The sequence below is a fragment of the Embiotoca jacksoni genome, unplaced genomic scaffold (genome assembly GCF_022577435.1).
Source record: "Embiotoca jacksoni isolate LCO1_2020_lvr unplaced genomic scaffold, fEmbJac1.0.p SCAF_48, whole genome shotgun sequence".
Taxonomy (NCBI): Eukaryota; Metazoa; Chordata; class Actinopteri; family Embiotocidae; genus Embiotoca; species Embiotoca jacksoni.
Genome location: NW_027185401.1, coordinates 199,091 through 226,834, shown reverse-complemented (window position 1 = coordinate 226,834; position 27,744 = coordinate 199,091). Strand labels below are relative to the sequence as shown.

Genomic DNA, 27,744 nt, shown 5'->3' with positions numbered 1-27,744 from the left:
GCTCATATATATATATATATTTTAAAGACCCACTTACCCACTATATCTCCTGCTTCCTCCTTTGTAAAGATACTTTACAACATATTGGAAAATGGCCACCACCCACAGATGTTTCATCTTCTACATCCCACTCACACATCCCTGCTAGATTCCTCCATACTATAGTTAAATGTAGTGCAGACGTGTTCCCCGTGTGAACATCTAATCTAGTTTCAAATTCAACTCAGACAAGTGGTGGATGAAGTATTCAGAACATTTATTGAAGTAAAAGTACAAATACAGCAAAGAAAACAAAGATACTCCATTACAAGTCAAAGTCCTTAATTAAACAGCTTACTCAGGTAAAAGTACAGAAGCGTTAGCAGCAACATTTAGTGAAAGTATTAAAGTAAAAGTGCTGCTTTGTTCCCTCTGAATAATCTATATTACTATATATGAAGCAGTGAAAGAATTCAGCTCCTTTATTTCAGAAAAAGTTCTGATACCAGACTGAAAATACTAGAAGCCCTGCATTCAAAACCTTGTTGAAGTAAAAGTATCGTCAGCAAAAATACACTGAAAACACAAATAGTAAAAGTACACACGAACCAGAAAATGTTCCCTGTTGGTGTTTTACTATTATATATATGATGTTTTTAGATTCATATTGCTGCTGGATTAAAGTGAATCTTACCGTCATAGTCACTGAAGGTTTTGCTCATTTCAACTACTTTATATATTGTTGATTTGTAAAGCGTCATATTGAACCAGATCATCACATATTTGGAGCGTTGCTGTCCTGTGAGAACCACGTATCTAAGAAATAAACACCTTTTCAGCTTTGTCAGGATTTATAAAATAGTTAATTTAGCAGGAGAATCATCTCAGTCCATAAAAGAACGTTTAAATCTCTTTAGTTTATCAGAAAATAATTCAAAATTCAACTTCACCAAATTTAGAGATACGTGGTTTTCACTACAGGAACGGTGTGAAAAGAGCTTAAAAACAATAATAAAATTTATTAACATGAAGATAACAACTATCAAGAAGACGTCCAGGTGACGCCCATAATGCTTGATTGACAGCAGATCTTTGTTCAGAGCAGAAACGCCTCAATGATGGAGAGAAAATGAAATGGAAAATGAAAACGCAGGTTTAAACCCACTGAAACCTGAAAGACTTCAGTTTATTTCAGTTTACAAAACTCAGCAGAGTTTCCAACGAAGGCAGACCAAAGTCCAACGTGGAGCGGCTGAGTGAACGTGGTCTGGACTCTGTGGAGGAGAGTCATGGTCTCAGAGACGCTGTAGAAGGACAGAGTACCTGCACTGTGATCCAGGTACACCCCCACTCTGGAGGATGGAGGACCTGAGACGGGAGTTTCAATGTTGTTGTACCAAAGACTGTTATTGGGACAATCTAATGACCAAGATTTGTTATTACGTCCAAATCTACTTTGTCTGTTGATATTCTTGTATGCGACTGCTACAAGAACTCTTCCTCTCATCTCCACCTCAAAGTAACAATGTCCAGTCAGACTCTCTCTACTCAGGACCTGACAATATATACTGAATCTGTCTGGATGATCAGAATAAGACTGATCATGATCCATTAATGTTACTTTTCTGTTCTCATCAGATAATAACATCTGTCTGTATGCTGTGTTTGGATCCAGTGTGATTTCTTGTGAATATCTTAAGAATCCAGCTCTGGTCTTTGGTTCTGGTTGTGACAGTAAAACGTCCACTTCATTCACTGACACTGAGATCTTCTTCCATTCTTCACCCAAAACTTGCTGTAGTTTATCTCTGACCTCTGACACAGCTGCTGTCACATCCTGAAAGTAGGTGAGAGGACGGATATGGATGCTGGATGAGTCTGTAGGCTCACTGAGTGCTGACACTGAGGGGTAGTTGTGCAGGAACTCGTTGTGATCCTCTGTGTGTGAGAGCTGCTCCAGCTCGGCGTCTTTCCTCTTCAGCTCAGCGATCTCCTGCTCCAGCTTCTCCTGAAGCTCTTTGACTCGACTCACTTGGGTTTCCTGCTGGGATCTGACCTCCTGCTTCACATCGCGGCTTCTTTTCTTGAGGAGACTCATCAGCTGGGTGAAGAGCTTCTCGTTGCCCTCCAGTGTTTTCTCAGCAGACTGATTGATGTCCTCCACCTCCTGCTGAAGCAGCTTCACATCTTTCTGTCTGTCCTGGATTTTCTGCTGGACGTTTCCTCGACTCCCCTCGAGCTCTCTCTGCCTCTCGGTCCTTTCTGCTGCAGCTGAGACGGTGTCGTGGTCTTTATGTTCATCCACAGAGCAGAGATAACAGATAATCTGACGATCGGTGCGGCAGAACATCTTCATCACCTCGTCGTGAAGAGAGCAGATGTTCTCCTGGAGCTTCTTGGAGGGGTTCACCAGCTTGTGTTTCTTTAATGGAGCGACATCATAATGAGGCTGAAGGTGTTTCTCACAATAAGAAGCCAGACAGACTAAACAGGACTTGACAGCTTTCAGTTTTCTCCCAGTGCAGACATCACAGGCCACATCTTCAGGTCCAGCATAGCAGTGATCAGCAGGAGCAGCTTGGAGTCCAGTCTTCTTCAGCTCCTCCACTAAAGCTGCTAACATGGTGTTTTTCACCAGGACAGGCCTCGGTATGAAGTCCTGCCTACACTGAGGACAGCTGTAGACTCCTTTCCATTCCTGTCCGTCCCAGTGGACTTTAATACACTCCATGCAGTAGTTGTGTCCACATAGAAGAGTCACTGGATCCTTCAGTAGATCCAGACAGATGGAACAAGAGAAGGTTTCTCGGTCCAACGGAACTCCTTTCTGCGCCATTTCACCTCTCAGCAGCAGTGACTGTGTGAGTTTCACTTCCTCAAAGATAAAACTAGTTTCAGCTCTGACTTAAATATCATGTGACTCTGCAGCCAATGAGGACATCAGCTCTTAGACTCCACCCCATGTTGGCTCCGCTAATCTTCAAGCTGCAGATCTGAAGGAGGGAACAAGGAAATGTGACAGATAAATAAATAAATGAAAATAAAAATCAAACTAAAATATAAAATATAGGTTTTACCAATTCAGTGAAATAAATTATTTTCCTCAATCCTGTTTCTTTCAAGTATTGTAATGACACTTCCTTCCCCTTCAGGTTTATTTCATCTCTGTAGCTCCTCAACTTCCAGCTTCTTCTTTAAACTCGTCTTGCTCTCGTGTGAATTTCTGTCAATAACAAATGATATGATCTACAGATTCTGGTATTTTGCAGCACTCACATAATCCCGTCGGGTGTTTTATTCATTAACTGCATTGTTTTGTTCAGCCTTGTGTGTCCGACCCTCAGTCTGGTTCATGTGTTGTCCTCCGGACGTCCTCCCTTTGCCAACTTCTCTCTGAATAGCATGAAGGCGTCTTCCTGTGTCTCCAAACTGTGCTGCCGCTCCTTCACCATGTTTCTTCTCTATTAATTTAGCTTCCGCTTCACTGAATAAAATCTCTGTACTGTGCTGACACTCCAGATTCAGATTAAACTTTATTGTCATTGCACAGTGTACAAGTACTTGGACAACAAAAATCAGTTTTAGTATCTGACCAGAAGTGCAAAAGAAAGCAGTAAAAGTGCAGTGTGTTAGATGAATGAAGTATAAAAAGTTTCAACAGTATGGACAGATAAATACAGTCATGTATATATATATAGTATAAACAGTCAGTGTATAGTCATTGGAGGAAGGTGTCTGGTGTGTGTGGGAGGGGAGGGGTTGGTATTGGTTGGTGTTGAGGGCAAGGTTGTTGTTGGCGCGCCACACCGCCAGGTGCCGGACCTCCTCCCTGTAGGCCGACTCATCATTGTTGTTGATGAGGCCCACCACCGTCGTGTCGTCTGCAAACTTGATAATGGTATTGGAACCATGTACAGGCGTGCAGTCATAGGTGAACAGGGAGTAGAGGAGAGGACTCAGTACACAGCCCTGTGGAACGCCAGTGTTCAGGGTGAGGGTGGAGGAGGTGTGATTGCCTAATCTAACATACTGGGGTCTGTTGGTTAGGAAATCCAGTATCCAGCTCCAGAGGGAGGTGTTGATGCTAAGGTCACCCTGTTTGGTATTCAGTTTGGACAGGATGATGGTGTTGAATGCTGAACTGAAATCGATGAACAGCATTCTCACATAGGTGTTGTTGTTGTCCAGGTGGGAGAGGGCGGAGTGAAGTGCTGTGGAGATGGCGTCCTCTGTACACCTGTTCTGGCGGTAGGTGAATTGGAGGGGGTCCAGTGTGGGTGGTAGGCAGGTTTTGAGATGAGCCAGGACCAGCCTCTCGAAGCACTTCATGATGATGGGGGTAAGTGCAACAGGACGGAAGTCGTTTAGGCTCGCTGCAGTGGATTGTTCCAGAGCTCGTTTTGATCATTTATCTGCTCTGTATCGTTTTCCCTTCATCCCTCTGTGAGCCAGCACCCACATAAGTGATGCAAATATACCCATATTTTTAAGTGGGAACAGCATTTCCTATATTTCGTTGATTAAATCGTATCTGTTGTGAGATGTGAATGATTGTAATGACAATAATGTTGAACTGGAATCTGAACAGATGTTGACCTTTCTGATCTGAACCTCCTCCAACTGCTGCAGTGCTGTTAACATGGCCGACGTCTCCACTGTATAAACAGACAGATGGTCTGACGTCCTTCTTTTGACTGCGCATGGTGACCGCAACAACAACAACAACAACAACCCAGTTCTACCTGTATTAGGATCTTTAGATCCGTCCGTGTGTGCTGAGGTAAATGACTGATATGTCGTCTGTAGTCGATCCGCCACCACTCCTGCAATATTACCAAGATCGTTAAGTACTTGGGTTTGTTCCAAAAAATAAGTATCAACTGTAAAATCTGTTGATGTTTGACAAGTATCCTCTGAATATGATCACTCCATGTTAATTTATCATTTAACAAACACCTAAAAAAACAAAAAACTTTCACTTGTTTGATCTTTCATCCATGAATCTTTATCCGAGTGTGACCAGGTGATAAAACTCAGGAGACAGAATAAACTGGAACTTGAGACCGACGTAGACAAAGATGTGAACTTTATTACATTGTAGAAAATAAAACGTATCTCCAGTCGACTGGATAATCCAACTAAACACAGGGAATAATGAAGGGGTTGAAATAACTATGTTTAATACAAAAATCAAATCAACCATAAATTAATAACCAAAGAAATAAAGAACGTGGGTCCAAACTGCTCTGTCAGGGAGGCTGGTGGAAAGTAAGGTGGACAACAATTAAACACCACTGCAAACAAACTGATTGGAGCTAAACCAACCTATTTAACAGCACTACAATATGCTGAAACTTAAAGACACTCAAACAAAACATGCATAAAGACCGCTACCATTTTGTTCTCCCTGGCAGCCACACTGGAAGGAAATTAAACAGGAAAACAGCCCAAACTATTTCATATTAAAACAAACTAAAACCTAACAAACGGTGGGAAAAGAACAGTAGCCGGCTTCTCTTAGAAGTATCTGGTAAAAAAAACTAAAGGAAACAAACAAACAAATAAATATACAAAAGAAGCGTTAAGACAACATTTGACAAACTATATGCAGAGTGGAAACAAAAGCAAAATACCTTCCAGGCCTGAAACGAAGCCCTTCCCCTCAGCTGGAAACATGCAGGTGCCTGGAGACTATTTATAAAACAAAAAGGCCACGTTAATGTGTTAAAAAGAACAATTGATTAATGCATCTTTTATTTGGTCTTAAAAACTAAAAGACACAGTTCATCTTTATATTTGTTCACTACTAACACCGTCTTTTTCAACAAATCTTTTAAAACAAAGGGAGCCTACCAAAATCACCACCAAATGAAGGCGGGGCCTCAGCTGGAGCTCAGGTGTGCAGGAAAGAGGCCCAGGTGAGCGTCCTGCCTCCCTTTATAGCCTCTCTCTTCCGCTCCTGCCTGGGTCCTAGTGCTAGACTGGTATCTGCCCGTCCACGTGAGCATCAACTCCTCTCTTTCTGGTAAACATGACTGTTTTAGTTGTTTTATTCCACAGAAATCTTGAATCTCCATGAATAAGACCATCTTTCTACCACGTTCACAACCTCTTGGACTTTTCCCTTTAATAAAGGAGTCTTTCGTTGGAGTCTTCGGGGGTCACTGAGTATAACTACTGCTATCTAAATATGTGTTTACTTTCCGTGCCTGTGCGTATATCTACTCGTAGATATTACAGGCCTCACACTCGTTCACACCAACACTGTAACCTTCCCTGTGTTATCTAGTCCACCCGTTCCACTCATACCCAACACCTCGTCACCGGAGGACTCTGGAACTGTCAGTCAGCTGCAAGACAGACTTCATCTCTGGCTTTGCTATCCAGCAATCGCTGGACTTCCTTGGATCACACCGGACAACACATCCACCCTGCTGCTCTCAGACCCACTGGTAGGGGGTGGAGGGAGGGAGGGTGGTGGTGGTGGTGGTGGTGGGGGGGTACAGGTCTACTCATCTCCCCCAAATGGAGGTTTTCTCTTTACCCACTTCCACTTCCTACCTCACTGTCTTTTGAGTTTCATGCTGTGACAGTTTCTCATCCGGTCCAATGAAACATTGTTGTCCTCTACCGTCCTCCAGGTCCTTTGGGAGATTTATTGGACGAATTAGACGTCCTCCTGTCAAACTTCCCAGAAAATGGTCCTCCACTTGTCCTTCTGGGTGACTTTAACATCCAGACAGAGAAGTCATCTGACCTTTTCCTTCTACTGTCTTCCTTTGCTGTCTCCCTCAGTCCTTCCTCTCCTCCTCACAAAGCCAGAAACCACCTGGACTATATTTCACCAGAAACTGCTCCACATCTAACCTCACTGTAACTCCACTTCATGTCTCCGACCACTTCTTTATCTCTGACTCTCTCAAACTGACAACCTGACCACATCAACAGACTCTGGACCTGTCAGTCACAACATTCACTCCCTCTCTCCCTCCTCTCTCCCTCCTCTCTGGTCTCCTCTCTGGCCTCCTCTCTCCTCCCTCTCTCCCTCCTCTCTGGCCTCCTCTCTGGCATCCTCTCTGGCCTCCTCTCTCCTCCCTCTCTCCCCCTTTCCCCCTTCTCTCCCCCTCCTCTCCCCCTCCTCTCTCCTCCCTCTCTCCCTCCTCTCTTCCTCCTCTCTCCCTCCTCCTCCTCTCCCCCTCCTCTCTCCCTCCTCTCTTCTTCCTCTCCTCCTCCTCTCCCTCTCCTCTCTCCCTCCTCTCTTCCTCCTCTCCTCCTCCTCTCCCTCCTCTTCCTCCTCTTCCCCTCCTCTCTTCCTCCTCTCTTTCTCCTCTCTCCCTCCTCTTTCTCCTCACCCCCTCCTCTCTCCCTCCTCTCTTCCTCCTCTCCCCCTCCTCTCTCCCTCCTCTCTTCCTCCTCTCTCCCTCCTCCTCCTCTCCCCCTCCTCTCTCCCTCCTCTCTTCTTCCTCTCCTCCTCCTCTCTCCCTTCTCTCCTCCTCCTCTCCCCCTCCTCTCTCTCCTCTCCCTCCTCTCCCTCCTCTCTCGCTCCTCTCCCCCCTCTCTCTCCTCTCCCTCCTCTCCCTCCTCTCTCTCTCCTCTAATAAAAAATAAAATATGATTTCTTCAAAACATCGGTATATATTTTATTAGTGCACAAAATGAACCACGCATCAGTTGCACACAAAATCATTGTGTGCAAAGAACAAAACCAACAAAACATGAATTTCACACAAAAACATAAGTCAATGAATGATTTGCGATCAGGGACGCAACTTGGTCCGATGCTGAGAGGATCGGTTTGTCGATGGGTACGAAGCCGAGAACAGGCAGAGTCGCCTTTTCATGGAGTCTGGCTCTCTTCACCTTGAATTCAGCGAGCGTTGTGTTCTTGTGTTTCCCATCATGACTCCCATCACGTTCCTCTTTACACGTGAATCCATGTCGGACGTATTCGTTCAACCGCTTTCTTTTTTTGCTCCACATGTTAGTATGAAGGGATTGAAAATCACAAATGGCGAACAACGACAGAGCGCAATGTGGCGTGATCAGCTGCAGCCAATGATGGCCAAGCGCAGCATGACGTCACCAATAATACGTGGGCTGAATTTATTTTGAAAAAAATTGCGTGTTGCCAAATTGTCTGAAGAAAATGTTTTGACAGCTGACAAAAACGGCCGACATTGCTGGTGTGAACCGGGCTGTACTGCGTGTGTCTTACTGCGGTCAAGTGAGCCGTCGATTTACAAATTAATGACCGTCTATTCCTGAAGGTGCGTTCACACCGAGCGCCCCGTTCGGCCTGAACGCACCTTCAGTTTTAGCTTTCTCCGTGATTTTTGGGCGACACAAGCCACCGTACCGTTATGCTGCGTTCACACCAAGTAAGAGAATCTTTAGCGAACTTGGGTTTTTCTTTTTGGGGTAAACAACCTCTTTCTGAGGTCGAGAATACAAACTATATCTGCACACCTCCAGATCTAAATGCAAAACATCTGTTTGTTTGATTTTGGGGAGAATTTGAGTGAAACAAACCGTTAATTCTCATTCAAGAAAACCTTTGGACGTGTTCATAAATGTCAGCATATGCAGCATGTGACGACACCACAATGTACTTTATCTGACTTTTACAATTACCAGCATTCATTTCTAAACTTTGCAGAGATACAGAATACAGCCGGGACAAGCTGTTAACTGACCAACACATTCACAGCTAGCAGATTTACCAGTTAACCGACCTGCAAGTATCTAAACTGGCAGGAAAACAGAGCAGCTGGAGAAAACCAAGCAGACAACGTGAGACCGTCCAACGTCCACACGGAGAAGCTTTCTGCTCTGAGGTGACCGTGCTCAGCACAGAGCCGGGATTTGATTTATCATGGAAGTCATTTCAGGAAGAAACTTTCTCAGCCTGAACATATTGATGAAGCTGAGGGGCGTTCCTCTCTCACAGGGATCTGCACCAAAGGCAGGAAGATGACATTTCATGACCTTTGAGAGTCTTCAGCTGCAACCAGCGCTGTCAGTGGGCAGAGTGCTCCCTCAGGTGGTCAGTTTCTGAAACAGCAGCATCATGTTGTCTAATTCAACTCAGACAAATGGTGGATGAAGTATTCAGAACATTTATTGAAGTAAAAGTACAAATACAGCAAAGAAAACAAAGATACTCCATTACAAGTCAAAGTCCTTAATTAAACAGCTTACTCAGGTAAAAGTACAGAAGCGTTAGCAGCAACATTTAGTGAAAGTATTAAAGTAAAAGTGCTGCTTTGTTCCCTCTGAATAATCTATATTACTATATATGAAGCAGTGAAAGAATTCAGCTCCTTTATTTCAGAAAAAGTTCTGATACCAGGCTGAAAATACTAGAAGTCCTGCATTCAAAACCTTGTTGAAGTAAAAGTATCATCAGCAAAAATACACTGAAAACACAAAAAGTAAAAGTACACACGAAGCAGAAAATGTTCCCTGTTAGTGTTTTACTATTATATATCTGATGTTTGTAGATTCATATTGCTGCTGGATTAAAGTGAATTTTACCGTCATAGTCACTGAAGGTTTTGCTCATTTCAACTACTTTATATATTGTTGATTTGTAAAGCGTCATATTGAACCAGATCATCACATATTTGGAGCGTTGCTGTCCTGTGAGAACCACGTATCTAAGAAATAAACACCTTTTCAGCTTTGTCAGGTTTTTTAAAATAGTTAATTTAGCAGGAGAATCATCTCAGTCCATAAAAGAACATTTAAATCTCTTTAAATTATCAGAAAATAATCTAATTCAACTCCACCAAATTTGGAGATACGTGGTTTTCACTACAGGAACGGTGTGAAAAGAGCTTAAAAACAAGAATAAAACATATTAACATGAAGACAACAACTATCAAGAAGACGTCCAGGTGACGCCCATAATGCTTGATTGACAGCAGATCTTTGTTCAGAGCAGAAACGCCTCAATGATGAAGAGAAAATGAAATGGAAAATGAAAATGCAGGTTTAAACCCACTGAAACCTGAAAGACTTCAGTTTATTTCAGTTTACAAAACTCAGCAGAGTTTCCAACGAAGTCAAACCCGAACCCAACGTGGAACGGCTGAGTGAACGTGGTCTGGACTCTGTGGAGGAGAGTCATGGTCTCAGAGACGCTGTAGAAGGACAGAGTACCTGCACTGTGATCCAGGTACACCCCCACTCTGGAGGGTGGAGGACCTGAGACGGGAGTTTTGATGTTGTTGTACTGAAAACTGTTATTGGAACAATCTAATGACCAAGATTTGTTATTACATCCAAATCCACTTTCCTTCCAGCTCCCTGTTCTGTTGATATTCTTGTATGCCACTGCTACATCAACTCCTCCACTCCTCCCCACCTCAAAGTAACAACGTCCAGTCAGACTCTGTCTACTCAGGACCTGAAACCATTCACTGAATCTGTCTGGATGATCAGAATAAGACTGATTCTGATCCATTACTGTTACTTTTCTGTTCCCATCAGATAATAACATCCGTCCGTTTACTGTGTTTGGATCCAGTGTGATTTCTCTTGAATATCTTAAGAATCCAGCTCTGGTCTTTGGTTCTGGTTGTGACAGTAAAACGTCCACTTCCTTCACTGACACTGAGATCTTCTTCCATTCTTCATCCAGAACTTGCTGTAGTTTATCTCTGACCTCTGACACAGCTGCTGTCACATCCTGAAAGTAGGTGAGAGGACGGATATGGATGCTGGATGAGTCTGTAGGCTCACTGAGTGCTGACACTGAGGGGTAGTTGTGCAGGAACTCGTTGTGATCCTCTGTGTGTGAGAGCTGCTCCAGCTCGGCGTCTTTCCTCTTCAGCTCAGCGATCTCCTGCTCCAGCTTCTCCTGAAGCTCTTTGACTCGACTCACTTGGGTTTCCTGCTGGGATCTGACCTCCTGCTTCACATCGCGGCTTCTTTCCTGGAGGAGACTCATCAGCTGGGTGAAGAGCTTCTCGTTGCCCTCCAGTGTTTTCTCAGCAGACTGATTGATGTCCTCCACCTCCTGCTGAAGCAGCTTCACATCTTTCTGTCTGTCCTGGATTTTCTGCTGGACGTTTCCTCGACTCCCCTCGAGCTCTCTCTGCCTCTCGGTCCTTTCTGCTGCAGCTGAGACTGTGTCGTGGTCTTTATGTTCATCCACAGAGCAGAGAGAACAGATAATCTGACGATCGGTGCGGCAGAACATCTTCATCACCTCGTCGTGAAGAGAGCAGATGTTCTCCTGGAGCTTCTTGGAGGGGTTCACCAGCTTGTGTTTCTTGAATGGAGCAACATCATAATGAGGCTGAAGGTGTTTCTCACAATAAGAAGCCAGACAGAATAAACAGGACTTGACAGCTTTCAGTTTTCTCCCAGTGCAGACATCACAGGCCACATCTTCAGGTCCAGCATAGCAGTGATCAGCAGGAGCAGCTTGGAGTCCAGTCTTCTTCAGCTCCTCCACTAAAGCTGCCAACATGGTGTTTTTCACCAGGACAGGCCTCAGTGTGAACCTCTTCCTGCACTGAGGACAGCTGTAGACTCCTGTCCTGTCCTGTCCGTCCCAGTGGACTTTAATACACTCCATGCAGTAGTTGTGTCCACATGGAAGAGTCACCGGATCCTTCAGTAGATCCAGACAGATGGAACAAGAGAAGGTTTCTCGGTCCAGCTGAACTCCTTTCTGCTCCATTTCACCTCTCAGCAGCAGTGACTGTGTGAGTTTCACCTCCTCAAAGATAAAACCAGTTTCAGCTGATTTAAATATCATGTGACTCTGCAGCCAATGAGGACATCAGCTCTTAGACTCCACCCATGTTGGCTCCGCCCATCTTCCAGCTGCAGATCTGATGGAGGGAACAAGGAAACGTGACAGACTGCAGCTGCTGAGTTTGAGAGCAGTTTTTTTTATTCCTCCTCAAACTCGTCGTCTCGGCTGTGATTCATGACTAAGTTGAAGTTTCCCCCACAAACTGAGACGCCCTCTGTTTCTGCTGCTGTAACATGAAACAAAGATTTGAGGATCTTTGTTTTACCTCTGAAAAGTTCACTTATTAGTCTCCAGGGGCAACGAGCGCTGTCAGTGGGCAGAGTGCTCCCTCTGGTGGCCATTCTGGAAACAAGCAGCACCATTTAGTCTAATTCAACTCAGACAAATGGTGGATGAAGTATTCAGAACATTTATTGAAGTAAAAGTACAAATACAGCAAAGAAAACAAAGATACTCCATTACAAGTCAAAGTCCTTAATTAAACAGCTTACTCAGGTAAAAGTACAGAAGCGTTAGCAGCAACATTTAGTGAAAGTATTAAAGTAAAAGTGCTGCTTTGTTCCCTCTGAATAATCTATATTACTATATATGAAGCAGTGAAAGAATTCAGCTCCTTTATTTCAGAAAAAGTTCTGATACCAGACTGAAAATACTAGAAGTCCTGCATTCAAAACCTTGTTGAAGTTAAAGTATCGTCAGCAAAAATACACTGAAAACACAAAAAGTAAAAGTACACACGAAGCAGAAAATGTTCCCTGTTAGTGTTTTCCTATTATATATGTGATGTTTTTAGATTCATATTGCTGCTGGATTAAAGTGAATTTTACCGTCATAGTCACTGAAGGTTTTGCTCATTTCAACTACTTTATATATTGTTGATTTGTAAAGCGTCATATTGAACCAGATCATCACATATTTGGAGCGTTGCTGTCCTGTGAGAACCACGTATCTAAGAAATAAACACCTTTTCAGCTTTGTCACGTTTTTTAAAATAGTTAATTTAGCAGGAGAATCATCTCAGTCCATAAAAGAACATTTAAATCACTTTAAATTATCAGAAAATAATCTAATTCAACTTCACCACATTTAGAGATACGTGGTTTTCACTACAGGAACGGTGTGAAAAGAGCTTAAAAACAATAATAAAACATATTAACATGAAGATAACAACTATCAAGAAGACGTCCGGGGGCCGCCCATAATGCTTGATTGACAGCAGATCTTTGTTCAGAGCAGAAACGCCTCAATGATGGAGAGAAAATGAAATGGAAAATGAAAATGCAGGTTTAAACCCACTGAAACCTGAAAGACTTCAGTTTATTTCAGTTTACAAAACTCAGCAGAGTTTCCAACGATGTAAATCCAAAGTCCAGCATGGAGCGGCTGAGTGAACGTGGTCTGGACTCTGTGGAGGAGAGTCATGGTCTCAGAGACGCTGTAGAAGGACAGAGTACCTGCACTGTGATCCAGGTACACCCCCACTCTGGAGGATGGAGGACCTGAGACGGGAGTTTTGATGTTGTTGTACTGAAAACTGTTATTGGAACAATCTAATGACCAAGATTTGTCATTATGTGCAAATCTACTTTCCTTCCAGCTCCCTGTTCTGTTGATATTCTTGTATGCGACTGCTACTTCAACTCTTCCTCTTCCTCTCCTCTCCACCTCAAAGTAACAACGTCCAGTCAGACTCTCTCTACTCAGGACCTGACAACATCCAATGAATCTGTCTGGATGATCAGAATAAGACTGATTCTGATCCATTCGTGTTACTTTTCTGTTCCCATCAGATAATAACAGGTCTCTGTTTGCTGTGTTTGGATCCAGTGTGATTTCTTGTGAATATCTTAAGAATCCAGCTCTGGTCTTTGGTCCTGGTTGTGACAGTAAAACGTCCACTTCATTCACTGACACTGAGATCTTCTTCCATTCTTCATCCAGAACTTGCTGTAGTTTATCTCTGACCTCTGACACAGCTGCTGTCACATCCTGAAAGTAGGTGAGAGGACGGATATGGATGCTGGATGAGTCTGTAGGCTCACTGAGTGCTGACACTGAGGGGTAGTTGTGCAGGAACTCGTTGTGATCCTCTGTGTGTGAGAGCTGCTCCAGCTCGGCGTCTTTCCTCTTCAGCTCAGCGATCTCCTGCTCCAGCTTCTCCTGAAGCTCTTTGACTCGACTCACTTGGGTTTCCTGCTGGGATCTGACCTCCTGCTTCACATCGCGGCTTCTTTCCTGGAGGTGACGCATCAGCTGGGTGAAGAGCTTCTCGCTGCCCTCCAGTGTTTTCTCAGCAGACTGATTGATGTCCTCCACCTCCTGCTGAAGCAGCTTCACATCTTTCTGTCTGTCCTGGATTTTCTGCTGGACGTTTCCTCTACTCCCCTCGAGCTCTCTCTGCCTCTCGGTCCTTTCTGCTGCAGCTGAGACGGTGTCGTGGTCTTTATGTTCATCCACAGAGCAGAGATAACAGATACTCTGACGATCGGTGCGGCAGAACATCTTCATCACCTCGTCGTGAAGAGAGCAGATGTTCTCCTGGAGCTTCTTGGAGGGGTTCACCAGCTTGTGTTTCTTTAATGGAGCGACATCATAATGAGGCTGAAGGTGTTTCTCACAATAAGAAGCCAGACAGAATAAACAGGACTTGACAGCTTTCAGTTTTCTCCCAGTGCAGACATCACAGGCCACATCTTCAGGTCCAGCATAGCAGTGATCAGCAGGAGCAGCTTGGAGTCCAGTCTTCTTCAGCTCCTCCACTAAATCTGCCAACATGGTGTTTTTCACCAGGACAGGCCTCTGTATGAACTTCTTCATGCACAGAGGACAGCTGTAGACTCCCATCCCGTCCTGTCCATCCCAGTGGACTTTAATACACTCCATGCAGTAGTTATGTCCACATGGAAGAGTCACAGGATCCTTCAGTGGATCCAGACAGATGGAACAAGAGAAGGTTTCTCGGTCCAACTGAACTCCTTTCTGCTCCATTTCACCTCTCAGCAGCAGTGACTGTGTGAGTTTCACTTACTGAAAGATCAAAATAGTTTCAGCTGATTTAAATATCATGTGACTCTGCAGCCAATGAGGACATCAGCTCTTAGACTCCACCCATGTTGGCTCCGCCCATCTCCCAGCTGCAGATCTGATGGAGGGAACAAGGAAACGTGACAGACTGCAGCTGCTGAGTTTGAGAGCAGTTTTTTTTATTCCTCCTCAAACTCGTCGTCTCGGCTGTGATTCATGACTAAGTTGAAGTTTCCCCCACAAACTGAGACGCCCTCTGTTTCTGCTGCTGTAACATGAAACAAAGATTTGAGGATCTTTGTTTTACCTCTGATAAGTTCACTTATTAGTCTCCAGGGGCAACGAGCGCTGTCAGTGGGCAGAGTGCTCCCTCTGGTGGCCATTCTGGAAACAAGCAGCACCATTTAGTCTAATTCAACTCAGACAAATGGTGGATGAAGTATTCAGAAACATTACAACAGTATTTAGAACAGACGACAGAGTTGTTGAAGTGTTCAACCACCTCATTTAAAGAGCTCTCATGATTATATGGTTCAAGGAGTGTCTTTTGAACCAGAATTTGCCCTTTAGTCGTTGCCATGGTTACAATCACATCATAAAGTATACAGCGATGGTCAGAGAAAGATAATTCACGTCCTGAAACCTGATCCACGTGTAACCCTCTTGTTATCACCAAGTCCAGGGTGTTACCCTGCTGGTGGGCGGCTTCCTTTACATGTTGGGTCACTTCAAAGCTGTCCAGTAAATCCATCAGCTCTGGAGCTTTGTGGTCGTTCTTGTTATTTACATGAATATTAAAGTGTCCGTTCAGAATGAACCTGTCATATCTGGTGATACCTGGTGAGATCGACTCTGAGAGTTCCTGCAGAAATAGTGCCGAGTACGTCGGTGGCCGGTAAACTGTGATGATCAGTACTGTTGATTTACCTTTCAGCTGCAGAGCAACATATTCAAATGATGTAAAATCAGCGAGGTCGATGTCATTACACCCAAACTGTGGTGAAGATCACTGCGATCCCTCCTCCTCTCTTGTTCTGTGTAACTGACTGATAACATTTATAGTGAGGAGGACAAGCCTCTATCAGAGTTGCTTCACCAGTCGTGTTGTTAAGCCACGTTTCAACCAGGAACAGAAAGTACAAAGTCTTATCGATGATGAGATCATTAACCAGAAAAGATTTATCGGTCAAAGATCCGACGATAAAAAAAAGGCAATTTCAGCTGCAGGGACTCTCAGACTGGAGAGGAGGCTGGTTGTGGATGAACTTTGACAATTTTGAGATCGCCGTCTAGTAAGATAGTAATTTAGGTTGTAGGTCGGCGCCGAGAAGTCTGGATCCAGTGAAGTTCAGATGAACTCCATCAGGTTGAAACGCTCCTCACGGTTCCACAAAGGGTTAAAACTGTCAATCAAACGTATCCCATGTTTGAGGCGTGTTGACGTCAGCCATGTTTTCAGGATCAGGAGTCCACTGAACGATTCACTTCCTTTCTTGCGCGTCGGAATCGGTCCGGAAATAAACGCGTCTTGTGATCGATGGTCACTCAGGGTTTTCAGCAGCAGTGTGAAATCTTTTTCCAGAGTCTCAGAGCCCGTTCTCTTTTGCAGGATGTCAGAAGAACCCGTGTGGATCAGAACCCTCAGACTTCTTGGACGAGTCCAGAGGATAACTGGGAGGAGCTCCGTTAACTCCTTCACACTGGTGGTATCCAAACACAGATTTTCAGCCATTTTAACGTGCTTGGTGATGGCGTCCTCCATCAAAATACCGCCTGGTGTCTGAGGGACCTGAACTGTGTCTCTTCTGGCTCTTGATCTAGCAGTGGTTTTGAGGCTGTTTCTCGTGCTTCCATCAGCCTTGTTTCTGGTGATGTAATGACCAGTTTCCACAGACTTAGTGTCATCACACACTTCATGAGTCAGCAGCTCATACCTGTTGTGCAGGGAGAGTTCCAGCGGTGGAGTGAGCGTTGGAGCTGTGTTCCTCATGTGTTTGTTTCTGTGGTGGATAACATCAAACTGAGCCCTGGATGGAGGTGATGTTTTGGGCCTCGCTCCAGTGCGATGTGTATTTAAAAACTCTCAGATCATATTTGCTCCGGACTTGCCTGAATACTGAGATCATTTCTGACGTCCTCCCGTGTTAGTCCGCTGATATCTACGTGGTGGACTGCTGCTTTAACAATGATCTGAATCCTCTCTGGTTTGGATTCGACATCCATCGTAGCATTTACTACCCCCTGCTGTGAAAGTGACCAGCTTTGTTTGTGTTTTGTAAGTCGACCGTTGTTTCCCCCTCGTTTTGTCTGATGGAGGACTGCTGTGGCTCGTTTTGACGGCTTTACTTCTTCCATCGGCTCCTCCACTCTGGCTGAACCTCTTCACTGCCTCTGCAGAGGTGGTTTTATTCTGCACCTTCACCTGCTGTATTTCCCTCTCCCCTTTCTCAATCATTACTCCACTTACTTTCTTTTTGGATACGGTTTCTATTCACTTGTGATGGTGAGATGAACCCTCATGAGGCATCGAACCACTTCAGCCAATTGGTTCCAGAAAGGGTTCATTTCTCGAAGCTTCACGTGAACACGAAACCACCTGCTGGCCAAGTGTATAATCACAGGCAGCTGTATCTGAACCACATCATGTGATGCATTGAATTTTTGTGTCTGTTATGGCTGTTGGGAATGACTATGAATTACAAAAATGTATGACCAAATCATTTCTGTACATAAATGATCACATATGTGCATAATAAAATATTTTTTGAATGTATTCTGTGTGTAAATTTTCCCAAAATGGTCGTATCATATGATATGGCAGGTTGTGTAATCATGTTTTTCTGTCACTTTAGTAAAATGTCATGGGCTTAAGCAGGCAGAGGACAGTGGAAGTGCTTGTGGAACTAGGAAGAGGGGACTGAATATGCTTGTGTAACTTGGACAATGATGTACAGGACAGGGGACATTTTATTCATTTTTATTCAGAAATAACAGTTTCTCAACAGTTTTTGGTTTTGTGGATGTCCACATGTCAGAAGTAAGGCTAACAGCAGCCACCTTTTCCACTTTAGCCTTCTCCTTCTCCTTAGCTGACTCATACTTGGCCTCCACCATGGCCTTCAGAGCCTCAAGGAAAAAATATATAGTGCTGAACTGTGAGACACAATAAAGTACTCATTTGTTTCATGCATGCAGCCATACATACCTGCCTTGTAGGGAGAACATAATTAGGATCCAGTTTGGACACAAATGCCCTGAATCCAACATCATCCACAATACTGAAGGGCTGTGTGTCCTTCACTATCATGGAGACGAGGGCTTCATCCAGCTCTTGTTTTCTGGTGGCTGGTTAAAAGAGAATAAATACAGTGTCTGTTACCTGTCTTTATTTGCACAATAAACAAAAGTGAACAGGGAAAAATTGTGATGGTGCATTTGTAATATTGTAATGACTTACCTTGGCTGGGTGAAGCTCCAGTTTCCTCCTTATTCTCATGCAAGGCACGGTAACGCCTCAGCATGGATGAGGTGTTGTTATTGTACCCCAACTCCTTGGAGCACAATAAACACCACACCTTTGAATAAAATAAGAAACTGTGAAAAATACAGTTCTTGATAAGCAAACCTAATGTGTCTGAAATAGAGTTAGATTTAGCTTATTAGGAGTTATCAAATCAAAGTGTTCCCACAGGGGAAATCCTCCTCTTCCTAGCTGGCTCCATCTTATCACCTCCTTCTCTCCTCACTCTCCGAAATCTCCAAACTATCTCTCTCTCTCTAACTTCTCCAAACTATCCAAACTCTCAACTGACCTCAACTCTCCACCAACAACCCACATTTTGAATGGAGCCTGAAGAGTTTATATTGCTGTCAAACCTCCAGGCAAAATCTGAACCACTTCCTGAAACAGTCACGTGGTACAGCAGGGCAGCGAGGCTTCAGACGTCATCATTTGTGGCTCCTCCCCTAAATGAAGCAAGCCTCGACACGCGCTTCGAAGCGTCGGCACACCTCGTGACGTCACTACTATTCACTACTTTAAAACGACATGTTTCTTTAATCCCGTCCGCTCGCTCTCTTTGTTCTGCATTTCTACACACAATCAACAGGTTTCCATCTTTCCAAACTTTAGCCTCGAGAATATCCTCAATCTGGGAAGTTTTCACCATCCAACTATAGAAAATTCACCCCGCTCCTCACTTCCTGGGAACGAAGACTGAACGCGAGGCATTCTGGGATATGTAGTCTTCAGAGGCAAACACCGCTGTCAGTGGGCAGAGTGCTCCCTCTGGTGGTCAGTTTGTGAAACAGCAGCATCATGTTGTCTAATTCAACTCAGACAAATGGTGGATGAAGTATTCAGAACATTTATTGAAGTAAAAGTACAAATACAGCAAAGAAAACAAAGATACTCCATTACAAGTCAAAGTCCTTGATTAAACAGCTTACTCAGGTAAAAGTACAGAAGCGTTAGCAGCAACATTTAGTGAAAGTATTAAAGTAAAAGTGCTGCTTTGTTCCCTCTGAATAATCTATATTACTATATATGAAGCAGTGAAAGAATTCAGCTCCTTTATTTCAGAAAAAGTTCTGATACCAGACTGAAAATACTAGAAGTCCTGCATTCAAAACCTTGTATAAGTAAAAGTATCGTCAGCAAAAATACACTGAAAACACAAAAAGTAAAAGTACACACGAAGCAGAAAATGTTCCCTGTTAGTGTTTTACTATTATATATGTGATGTTTGTAGATTCATATTGTTTCTGGATTAAAGTGAATTTTACCGTCATAGTCACTGAAGGTTTTGCTCATTTCAACTACTTTATATATTGTTGATTTGTAAAGCGTCATATTGAACCAGATCATCACGTATTTGGAGCGTTGCTGTCCTGTGAGAACCACGTATCTAAGAAATAAACACCTTTTCAGCTTTGTTAGGTTTTTAAAATAGTTAATTTAGCAGGAGAATCATCTCAGTCCATAAAAGAACATTTAAATCTCTTTAAATTATCAGAAAATAATCGAATTCAACTTCACCAAATTTAGAGATACGTGGTTTTCACTACAGGAACGGTGTGAAAAGAGCTTAAAAACAATAATAAAACATATTAACATGAAGATAACAACTATCAAGAAGACGTCCAGGTGACGCCCATAATGCTTGATTGACAGCAGATCTTTGTTCAGAGCAGAAACGCCTCAATGATGGAGAGAAAATGAAATGGAAAATGAAAATGCAGGTTTAAACCCACTGAAACCTGAAAGACTTCAGTTTATTTCAGTTTACAAAACTCAGCAGAGTTTCCAACGATGTAAATCCAAAGTCCAGCATGGAGCGGCTGAGTGAACGTGGTCTGGACTCTGTGGAGGAGAGTCATGGTCTCAGAGACGCTGTAGAAGGACAGAGTACCTGCACTGTGATCCAGGTACACCCCCACTCTGGAGGATGGAGGACCTGAGACGGGAGTTTTGATGTTGTTGTACTGAAAACTGTTATTGGAACAATCTAATGACCAAGATTTGTCATTATGTGCAAATCTACTTTCCTTCCAGCTCCCTGTTCTGTTGATATTCTTGTATGCGACTGCTACTTCAACTCTTCCTCTTCCTCTCATCTCCACCTCAAAGTAACAACGTCCAGTCAGACTCTCTCTACTCAGGACCTGACAACATCCAATGAATCTGTCTGGATGATCAGAATAAGACTGATTCTGATCCATTCGTGTTACTTTTCTGTTCCCATCAGATAATAACAGGTCTCTGTTTGCTGTGTTTGGATCCAGTGTGATTTCTTGTGAATATCTTAAGAATCCAGCTCTGGTCTTTGGTCCTGGTTGTGACAGTAAAACGTCCACTTCATTCACTGACACTGAGATCTTCTTCCATTCTTCATCCAGAACTTGCTGTAGTTTATCTCTGGCCTCTGACACAGCTGCTGTCACATCCTGAAAGTAGGTGAGAGGACGGATATGGATGCTGGATGAGTCTGTAGGCTCACTGAGTGCTGACACTGAGGGGTAGTTGTGCAGGAACTCGTTGTGATCCTCTGTGTGTGAGAGCTGCTCCAGCTCGGCGTCTTTCCTCTTCAGCTCAGCGATCTCCTGCTCCAGCTTCTCCTGAAGCTCTTTGACTCGACTCACTTGGGTTTCCTGCTGGGATCTGACCTCCTGCTTCACATCGCGGCTTCTTTCCTGGAGGTGACGCATCAGCTGGGTGAAGAGCTTCTTGCTGCCCTCCAGTGTTTTCTCAGCAGACTGATTGATGTCCTCCACCTCCTGCTGAAGCAGCTTCACATCTTTCTGTCTGTCCTGGATTTTCTGCTGGACGTTTCCTCGACTCCCCTCGAGCTCTCTCTGCCTCTCGGTCCTTTCTGCTGCAGCTGAGACGGTGTCGTGGTCTTTATGTTCATCCACAGAGCAGAGATAACAGATACTCTGACGATCGGTGCGGCAGAACATCTTCATCACCTCGTCGTGAAGAGAGCAGATGTTCTCCTGGAGCTTCTTGGAGGGGTTCACCAGCTTGTGTTTCTTTAATGGAGCGACATCATAATGAGGCTGAAGGTGTTTCTCACAATAAGAAGCCAGACAGAATAAACAGGACTTGACAGCTTTCAGTTTTCTCCCAGTGCAGACATCACAGGCCACATCTTCAGGTCCAGCATAGCAGTGATCAGCAGGAGCAGCTTGGAGTCCAGTCTTCTTCAGCTCCTCCACTAAATCTGCCAACATGGTGTTTTTCACCAGGACAGGCCTCTGTATGAACTTCTTCATGCACAGAGGACAGCTGTAGACTCCCATCCCGTCCTGTCCATCCCAGTGGACTTTAATACACTCCATGCAGTAGTTGTGTCCACATGGAAGAGTCACAGGATCCTTCAGTGGATCCAGACAGATGGAACAAGAGAAGGTTTCTCGGTCCAACTGAACTCCTTTCTGCTCCATTTCACCTCTCAGCAGCAGTGACTGTGTGAGTTTCACTTACTGAAAGATCAAAATAGTTTCAGCTGATTTAAATATCATGTGACTCTGCAGCCAATGAGGACATCAGCTCTTAGACTCCACCCATGTTGGCTCCGCCCATCTCCCAGCTGCAGATCTGATGGAGGGAACAAGGAAACGTGACAGACTGCAGCTGCTGAGTTTGAGAGCAGTTTTTTTTATTCCTCCTCAAACTCGTCGTCTCGGCTGTGATTCATGACTAAGTTGAAGTTTCCCCCACAAACTGAGACGCCCTCTGTTTCTGCTGCTGTAACATGAAACAAAGATTTGAGGATCTTTGTTTTACCTCTGATAAGTTCACTTATTAGTCTCCAGGGGCAACGAGCGCTGTCAGTGGGCAGAGTGCTCCCTCTGGTGGCCATTCTGGAAACAAGCAGCACCATTTAGTCTAATTCAACTCAGACAAATGGTGGATGAAGTATTCAGAACATTTATTGAAGTAAAAGTACAAATACAGCAAAGAAAACAAAGATACTCCATTACAAGTCAAAGTCCTTAATTAAACAGCTTACTCAGGTAAAAGTACAGAAGCGTTAGCAGCAACATTTAGTGAAAGTATTAAAGTAAAAGTGCTGCTTTGTTCCCTCTGAATAATCTATATTACTATATATGAAGCAGTGAAAGAATTCAGCTCCTTTATTTCAGAAAAAGTTCTGATACCTGTTGGACTTGGGCTCCTGCTAGTACAAAGCCAATATGTGTCAGACTCCAGTCCTGTGTGTTCTTTAATGAGGCAACAGGAGAAGATGTCAGGCTTCAAGATATTTATTTAACAGCAGCAGAATAATCAGTTTACAGAGCTCTGGGTCCAGACTATGTTTCCCTGACCGCAACAGAGTATGTGTCCGTTCACGAAGTCTGACTCCTGACTCTCCCTGACCCAGTCTTCTTATAGTACAGGAACCAAAAAGTCATGTGTGTTGATATGTCCTTTGTTGGTTGGTCGAGGTGGTGGTTGTCTTCCTTCACACCCTGGAGTTCTCGCGATAGCAGTTTGTTCCTGTTTATGACTCAAAGAACAACAGTATGTGACCCCAAAGGTCACAGACCTCCTCCTGTGACCTTTTGGTTTGGCCCAGCAGTATCACTGTCATTCACAAACACAGCCTTTTGTCTCCACCTTAGGATTAATAGTTGATAAAACGACTTTATATATAAGTAATATGATATGGCATACATATATGTTGTATTATTGTAAACATAACCTCGCAGTGAATCGCACAATTCCCCCTTTTGGTCTCTCACAGGAGACCAACAACCGTAAGAAAGAAAGAACATGCACATACCTGCTGCCGGCGTGGCTCCATTATAACTAAAACGTTCCAGATGTTGCTGTTCAATATCTTCTCTGTATTGTTCGTAAAAATGTTTCTCACAAGCCCTTGTAACCTTCTTATTACAGCTCATTACCGCTACAGCACTTCACACATTGCATATATATCAAAACACACAATCACAGTTCTTTCTCACAGGTGATTCTTTTTTTTTTCACTTACTGTTGATCCTGATGTTTCAGATCAACTGTTACCTGACCCAGCGTCCACTGGGGAGGTTCTGCTGCCGTGCACTGTGACCAGTGGTACCAGTTCTCTCCTTTGCCGTCCAGCCGGACCGCGTGCGTTGTCCTCTCCTTAACTCTGTACGGTCCGGTCCACCTCGGTTCCGACCACTTCCTCTTGATCACCTTTAGGAGGACCCGCTCCGCTGTATGTGGTGTTCCTGGTTCACTGCCCCCTTTGGCCTCCGTCACCTGTGTAGAGAAACCTGACACCAAAGCTGTTAGTTGATCATAGTATGGCTTATATTTCATCCAGGAACTTGTTTCGATCGTCACCGGGTTTCCTGCGCCTGGACCCGGAAACTGCTGTCCAGTCCACAGCTCAAAAGGAGTGAACCCTGTGGTAGAATTCACAGAGCTGTGCACTGCCATCAATGCTACTGGCAGAGCCTCCACCCAGGACAGCTTGGTTTGAGCACATCCTTTACTGATTTTACTTTTCGGTGTCTGATTCATTCTTTCTACCCTCCCCTGTGACTGAGGGTGGTAGACCGGGCCAAATGCGTGTTTTAGGCCCAAATGTTTTTCTCCTTCTTGTAAGTCTTTATTTTTGAAATGGGAGCTGTTATCTGAACGGATGCGACGAGGAAACCCATGCACGGGTATGTAGTGATTTATCAAGAATTGGATCACTGTTTTTGCATCCTCTTTTTTAGCAGGTATTGCCTCTGGCCAGCCAGTGTATGCATCCACGGCTACCAGGAGGTACCTGTGTCCTCCCACTGTGTCAATCATGTCGGTGTAATCAATGAAAATGTCCTGCCCCGGAGCTGTGGCAGGGGAAACTGTCCTTGGTGAGGCTTAATGGTCGCCTTTACATTGTATACCATACACACACTACACTCTCTCACGTGGTTTTCTATCATAGCCGGTAGAAATAGATGCCACCAATGGGTCTGATGTCTCTGCATCTGTTTCTGTCCACAGTGAGTGAGACCATGTGCTTCCTGTAATGTCCTCTGTACCAGGCCTGGTGGCAGAACTAGTCTACCATCCGGGGCTCTCCACAATCCATCCTGTTCTGTGGCTCCTCTGTCCTGCCATACACTGGTGTCCCATGGAGAGGCCTTTGTCTGCTCCTTTCTTATCATGTCTACATCACACTGTGGCAGCATGTCCTGTATTGTCCTGTCAGTTTGCAACATAACGTACTCAGCTCCATATCCTGCCGTTCTCTTGGCAGCCTGGTCAGCTTGATCATTGCCCATTGCAATCCAGGTGTCTGTTTTGTCGTGTCCTTTACACTTCATGATAGCCACAGCTTTTGGCTTCATTAGTGCCTCCACCAGTCTCTTCATGTCTGCTTCATGTCTGATGGGTGTCTTGTCTGCAGTCAGGAATCCTGCTCTGATCCATTGTCTCAGCTCTATATGAACAGCACCCACTACATATGCTGAGTCTGTGTAGATGTTTACAACTTTCCCTTCTGCCCATTCTGGTGCTCTAATCATGGCCTGTAGTTCTGCTATCTGAGCTGACTCTTTTCCAACTACTGGTTCTGCCACCACTTCCTGAAATCCTTCCTGTGTTCTCCTGACCACCGCTAGGGCTGCTTTCAGTCCGTCCGTTGGGTGTCTGTAACAACACCCATCTGTGAACAGGGTTTCATCAACATCAGGGAAAGGGATGTTCTGCAAGCTCTCTATCACCCTGACATCTTTCTGCACTCTTTCCTCACATACATGCGGCCCTCCTTCTCCCATGTTGTCTGCCATGTTTATGTCTTCATGTGTGTATGTGATGTGTGGTGATGTCAGTGTTTTGTCCAGCCTGGTCTGTCTTAGTGATGACATGGTGTGGAGTTCACATATGCCACGACTGTGTGTGTGGTGAGTACTATCAGTTGATGTTGCATGACTATGTGTGCCGTTTTCTGCAAAATGTTCACTACTCCTGCTGCATGTCTTGTGCATGGTGGGTGTCTGTTCTCTGTAGCATCTAGTGTCACACTTACGTACATCAACACCTTCCTGTCACCCCCCTTTTTCTGAAACAGCACATCATTTGCTGTCTGGGCTGTTTCAGAAACATCCAGATAGAATGGATCCGTGTAATCTGGTACCGACAGGTCAGTGGCATTGCTCAGGGCATTTTTGAGTGATATAAACACCATTTCAGCCTGTGTGGTCCAGAATAAGGCGGCAGTAAGGTTCCTCCTCGTCTTTTGCTCATTACCTTTTCTTTTATTTATTTTATGTTGTGGTCCTAATGTTCTATTATTATTTATCTACTTATTCTAATCTGCCCTTCTACTTCTGGTGTGACTACTGCTCTCCTTTACTACACTGTCTTTGGGCCTCTTTAAACTTGAACTTTTACATCTTAAATCTCAGTATTCTCTTATTTTCTTTGATCTATCTTATCCTTAACTTTGATCTATTAACTTCGATCTATCTTTTCTATTAACTCATCTCTAACTAATCTCATATTATTTTAAGTTGATTTATTTTACTTTATCTTATCCAATCAATCAACTATTCTTCTGAGACAGGTTGTGTTTCAGAAGTTGAATTGCTGGTTCATCAGACTTCCTATTTGATTGTTTAACTCATGTTTCCACATCACCGCCCCCTTTGATCCTCTGTAGTATTCTGTTGTTAGCGTCTCCTATCAGTGATCACCTGACAGGTATGAAAGGAGTTGGAGTCGGTGGAGTTTGTCGAGGTCAGCCAACTGTTTCTGACACCCAGATTGTCCGTGCCTCCCGTACTTGTGGGAGGACGTTTCCCCACCGGATCCGTCTCGGTGTTTTACGGCCTCTTGTCATGATTTCAGTGTGTCTTTTCTTTTTTAGTTTTTATTTTGATGCCTGTTGCTGGTGGTTGCTCCGAGGAGGACTGTTTGTCTCTGTCCTCACTCTCTCTGTCCACTTCTTGCGGTGCAGACATGGTGCTGGTCTGCTGTATTGCCTCCTTTGCTCTCAGGGTGTCTTGACTGTGTTGTTGCAGAGTTTCATCTTCCTCTGCACTGGTAGAGTCCTCCTGCTTCCCTCTCTGGCTACCACCCAAACCCTCTCAATCTGTCCGTGATCTTTGCATCTTATAATATCTCTCGTTTTTACTGTGGGTTTGTTTGATTTTCCCACCTTCGGGCTCTCACGGGGCTGTGATGCAGATTTTGATGTCTCTTACCTAATTTTCTCCCTTAATCTCTCCATTGTTTGTGTCCTTTTTACTTATCAGTAGCTTTGCGTCTGGCGTCATCTAATTGGAGTTTTAAAAGCTGAGCCTTTAACAGCTCCTCCTCCTGTTCCTTTTTCCTCTTTTATCTCTATGCTATCACTTATCTTAAGTTATTCTTGTTTATTCATGTATTTTCTTCAATCTTTAACCCATATTTGTCTGTTTCTCTTTTTATTATTATTAATTGGCTTCCTGAACCATATTGCTTCTCTCTATCTTGTTTCATTATTTTATTTTTAACTGTCACTATTATTAATTGTTCCCGTTCTTTTATTTATATGTCATTACGTTCTGAATTATTCTAGTCATTTGTCTGTCTCCGTTGTTCTAAGTTTTTGTTTGTTGTAGCGCGATCTTTCAGCGTTAGTTTTACTCTGTTCTGATTTTATTTTTCGCTTACTTCAATTTTTTTTTTCTGACTGAGATCCTGCCTCTGTTTATGTTATCCTTCTCTCTCAGTAATTTTGTTCATCTGGTCTTTTCTTCACCTGCTCTTTCCGTTTACTCTCCCACACTTGCTGTGTGGCTCCGCCTGCTAATGTCATATTATGCAATCTTCTTCTCCTATCCTGCATCTCTTCCATTTCCTTTTTCCACTTCCTTTTTTCTGTCCACCCCTTAGGACCTTCTTCTTCACGTTTCTTTATGTCTTGTCTGGTCTTATTTTCTGCTCTACTCAGCCATGGCCATATTACCGTCGTGTCCTGGTCCGCGGGGAATCCTTCTGTTTCCTTCAGTTAACTTATCATATTCTCTCATTTCTCTCTTTCTGACTCCCTTGTCACATCCACTACTCAACTGCATCCTAATGAGACCTCACTGTTCTCCTACATTCACTTCTGGGCCACAGCCCCCATACTCCACACACTCTCAATCAAATTCACCTTCCATCTCCTTTTTTTAATTTTTTTTTTTCCTGTTTATTCAATACTATCCCACAGTGATAATTCAACACACACGTGGAGATTGAGTGTGAATGACTTCTTTAGGTCAATTTGTGGATCTAGTGAGACAAGCTTCTAGGCTGAATAACTTCAGTCCGGTCTCACTCTAGGGGTCGCCCCAGATACCACAAATCTTTTAATTCACGCTCACTTTCTCCACCAACACCACCCTTTGTCCCCACAGAACAAGAACTTGCCGAGACTGGATGTCTCTATAAAACTTGCTTAGTTCTTGGAAGCCACCCACATTTCCCCGTATTTAAATGCTTTCAACAATCTTCAATTTCA

The 27,744-nt window shown here is 43.9% G+C and overlaps 4 protein-coding genes across 4 annotated transcripts; all 4 read right to left on the bottom strand.

Annotated features, from left to right (window-relative positions):
- Positions 1-290: 290 nt before the first annotated feature.
- On the bottom strand, positions 291-2,815 carry LOC138210791 (tripartite motif-containing protein 16-like). The gene has a single exon (XM_069170112.1). It carries the CDS (start codon positions 2,813-2,815, stop codon positions 1,166-1,168), a length of 1,650 nt encoding a protein of 549 aa, XP_069026213.1. The 3' UTR covers positions 291-1,165.
- A 6,294-nt stretch (positions 2,816-9,109) lies between these two features.
- Positions 9,110-11,694, bottom strand: LOC138210805 (tripartite motif-containing protein 16-like). Its single transcript, XM_069170129.1, has one exon. The coding sequence runs from the start codon at positions 11,666-11,668 to the stop codon at positions 10,004-10,006; it is 1,665 nt and encodes a 554-aa protein (XP_069026230.1). The 5' UTR covers positions 11,669-11,694; the 3' UTR covers positions 9,110-10,003.
- Positions 11,695-12,174: 480 nt separating this feature from the next.
- Positions 12,175-14,734, bottom strand: LOC138210787 (tripartite motif-containing protein 16-like). Its single transcript, XM_069170107.1, has one exon. It carries the CDS (start codon positions 14,732-14,734, stop codon positions 13,064-13,066), a length of 1,671 nt encoding a protein of 556 aa, XP_069026208.1. The 3' UTR covers positions 12,175-13,063.
- A 4,383-nt stretch (positions 14,735-19,117) lies between these two features.
- LOC138210796 (tripartite motif-containing protein 16-like) lies at positions 19,118-21,715 on the bottom strand. The gene has a single exon (XM_069170117.1). The coding sequence runs from the start codon at positions 21,713-21,715 to the stop codon at positions 20,045-20,047; it is 1,671 nt and encodes a 556-aa protein (XP_069026218.1). The 3' UTR covers positions 19,118-20,044.
- Positions 21,716-27,744: the final 6,029 nt, after the last annotated feature.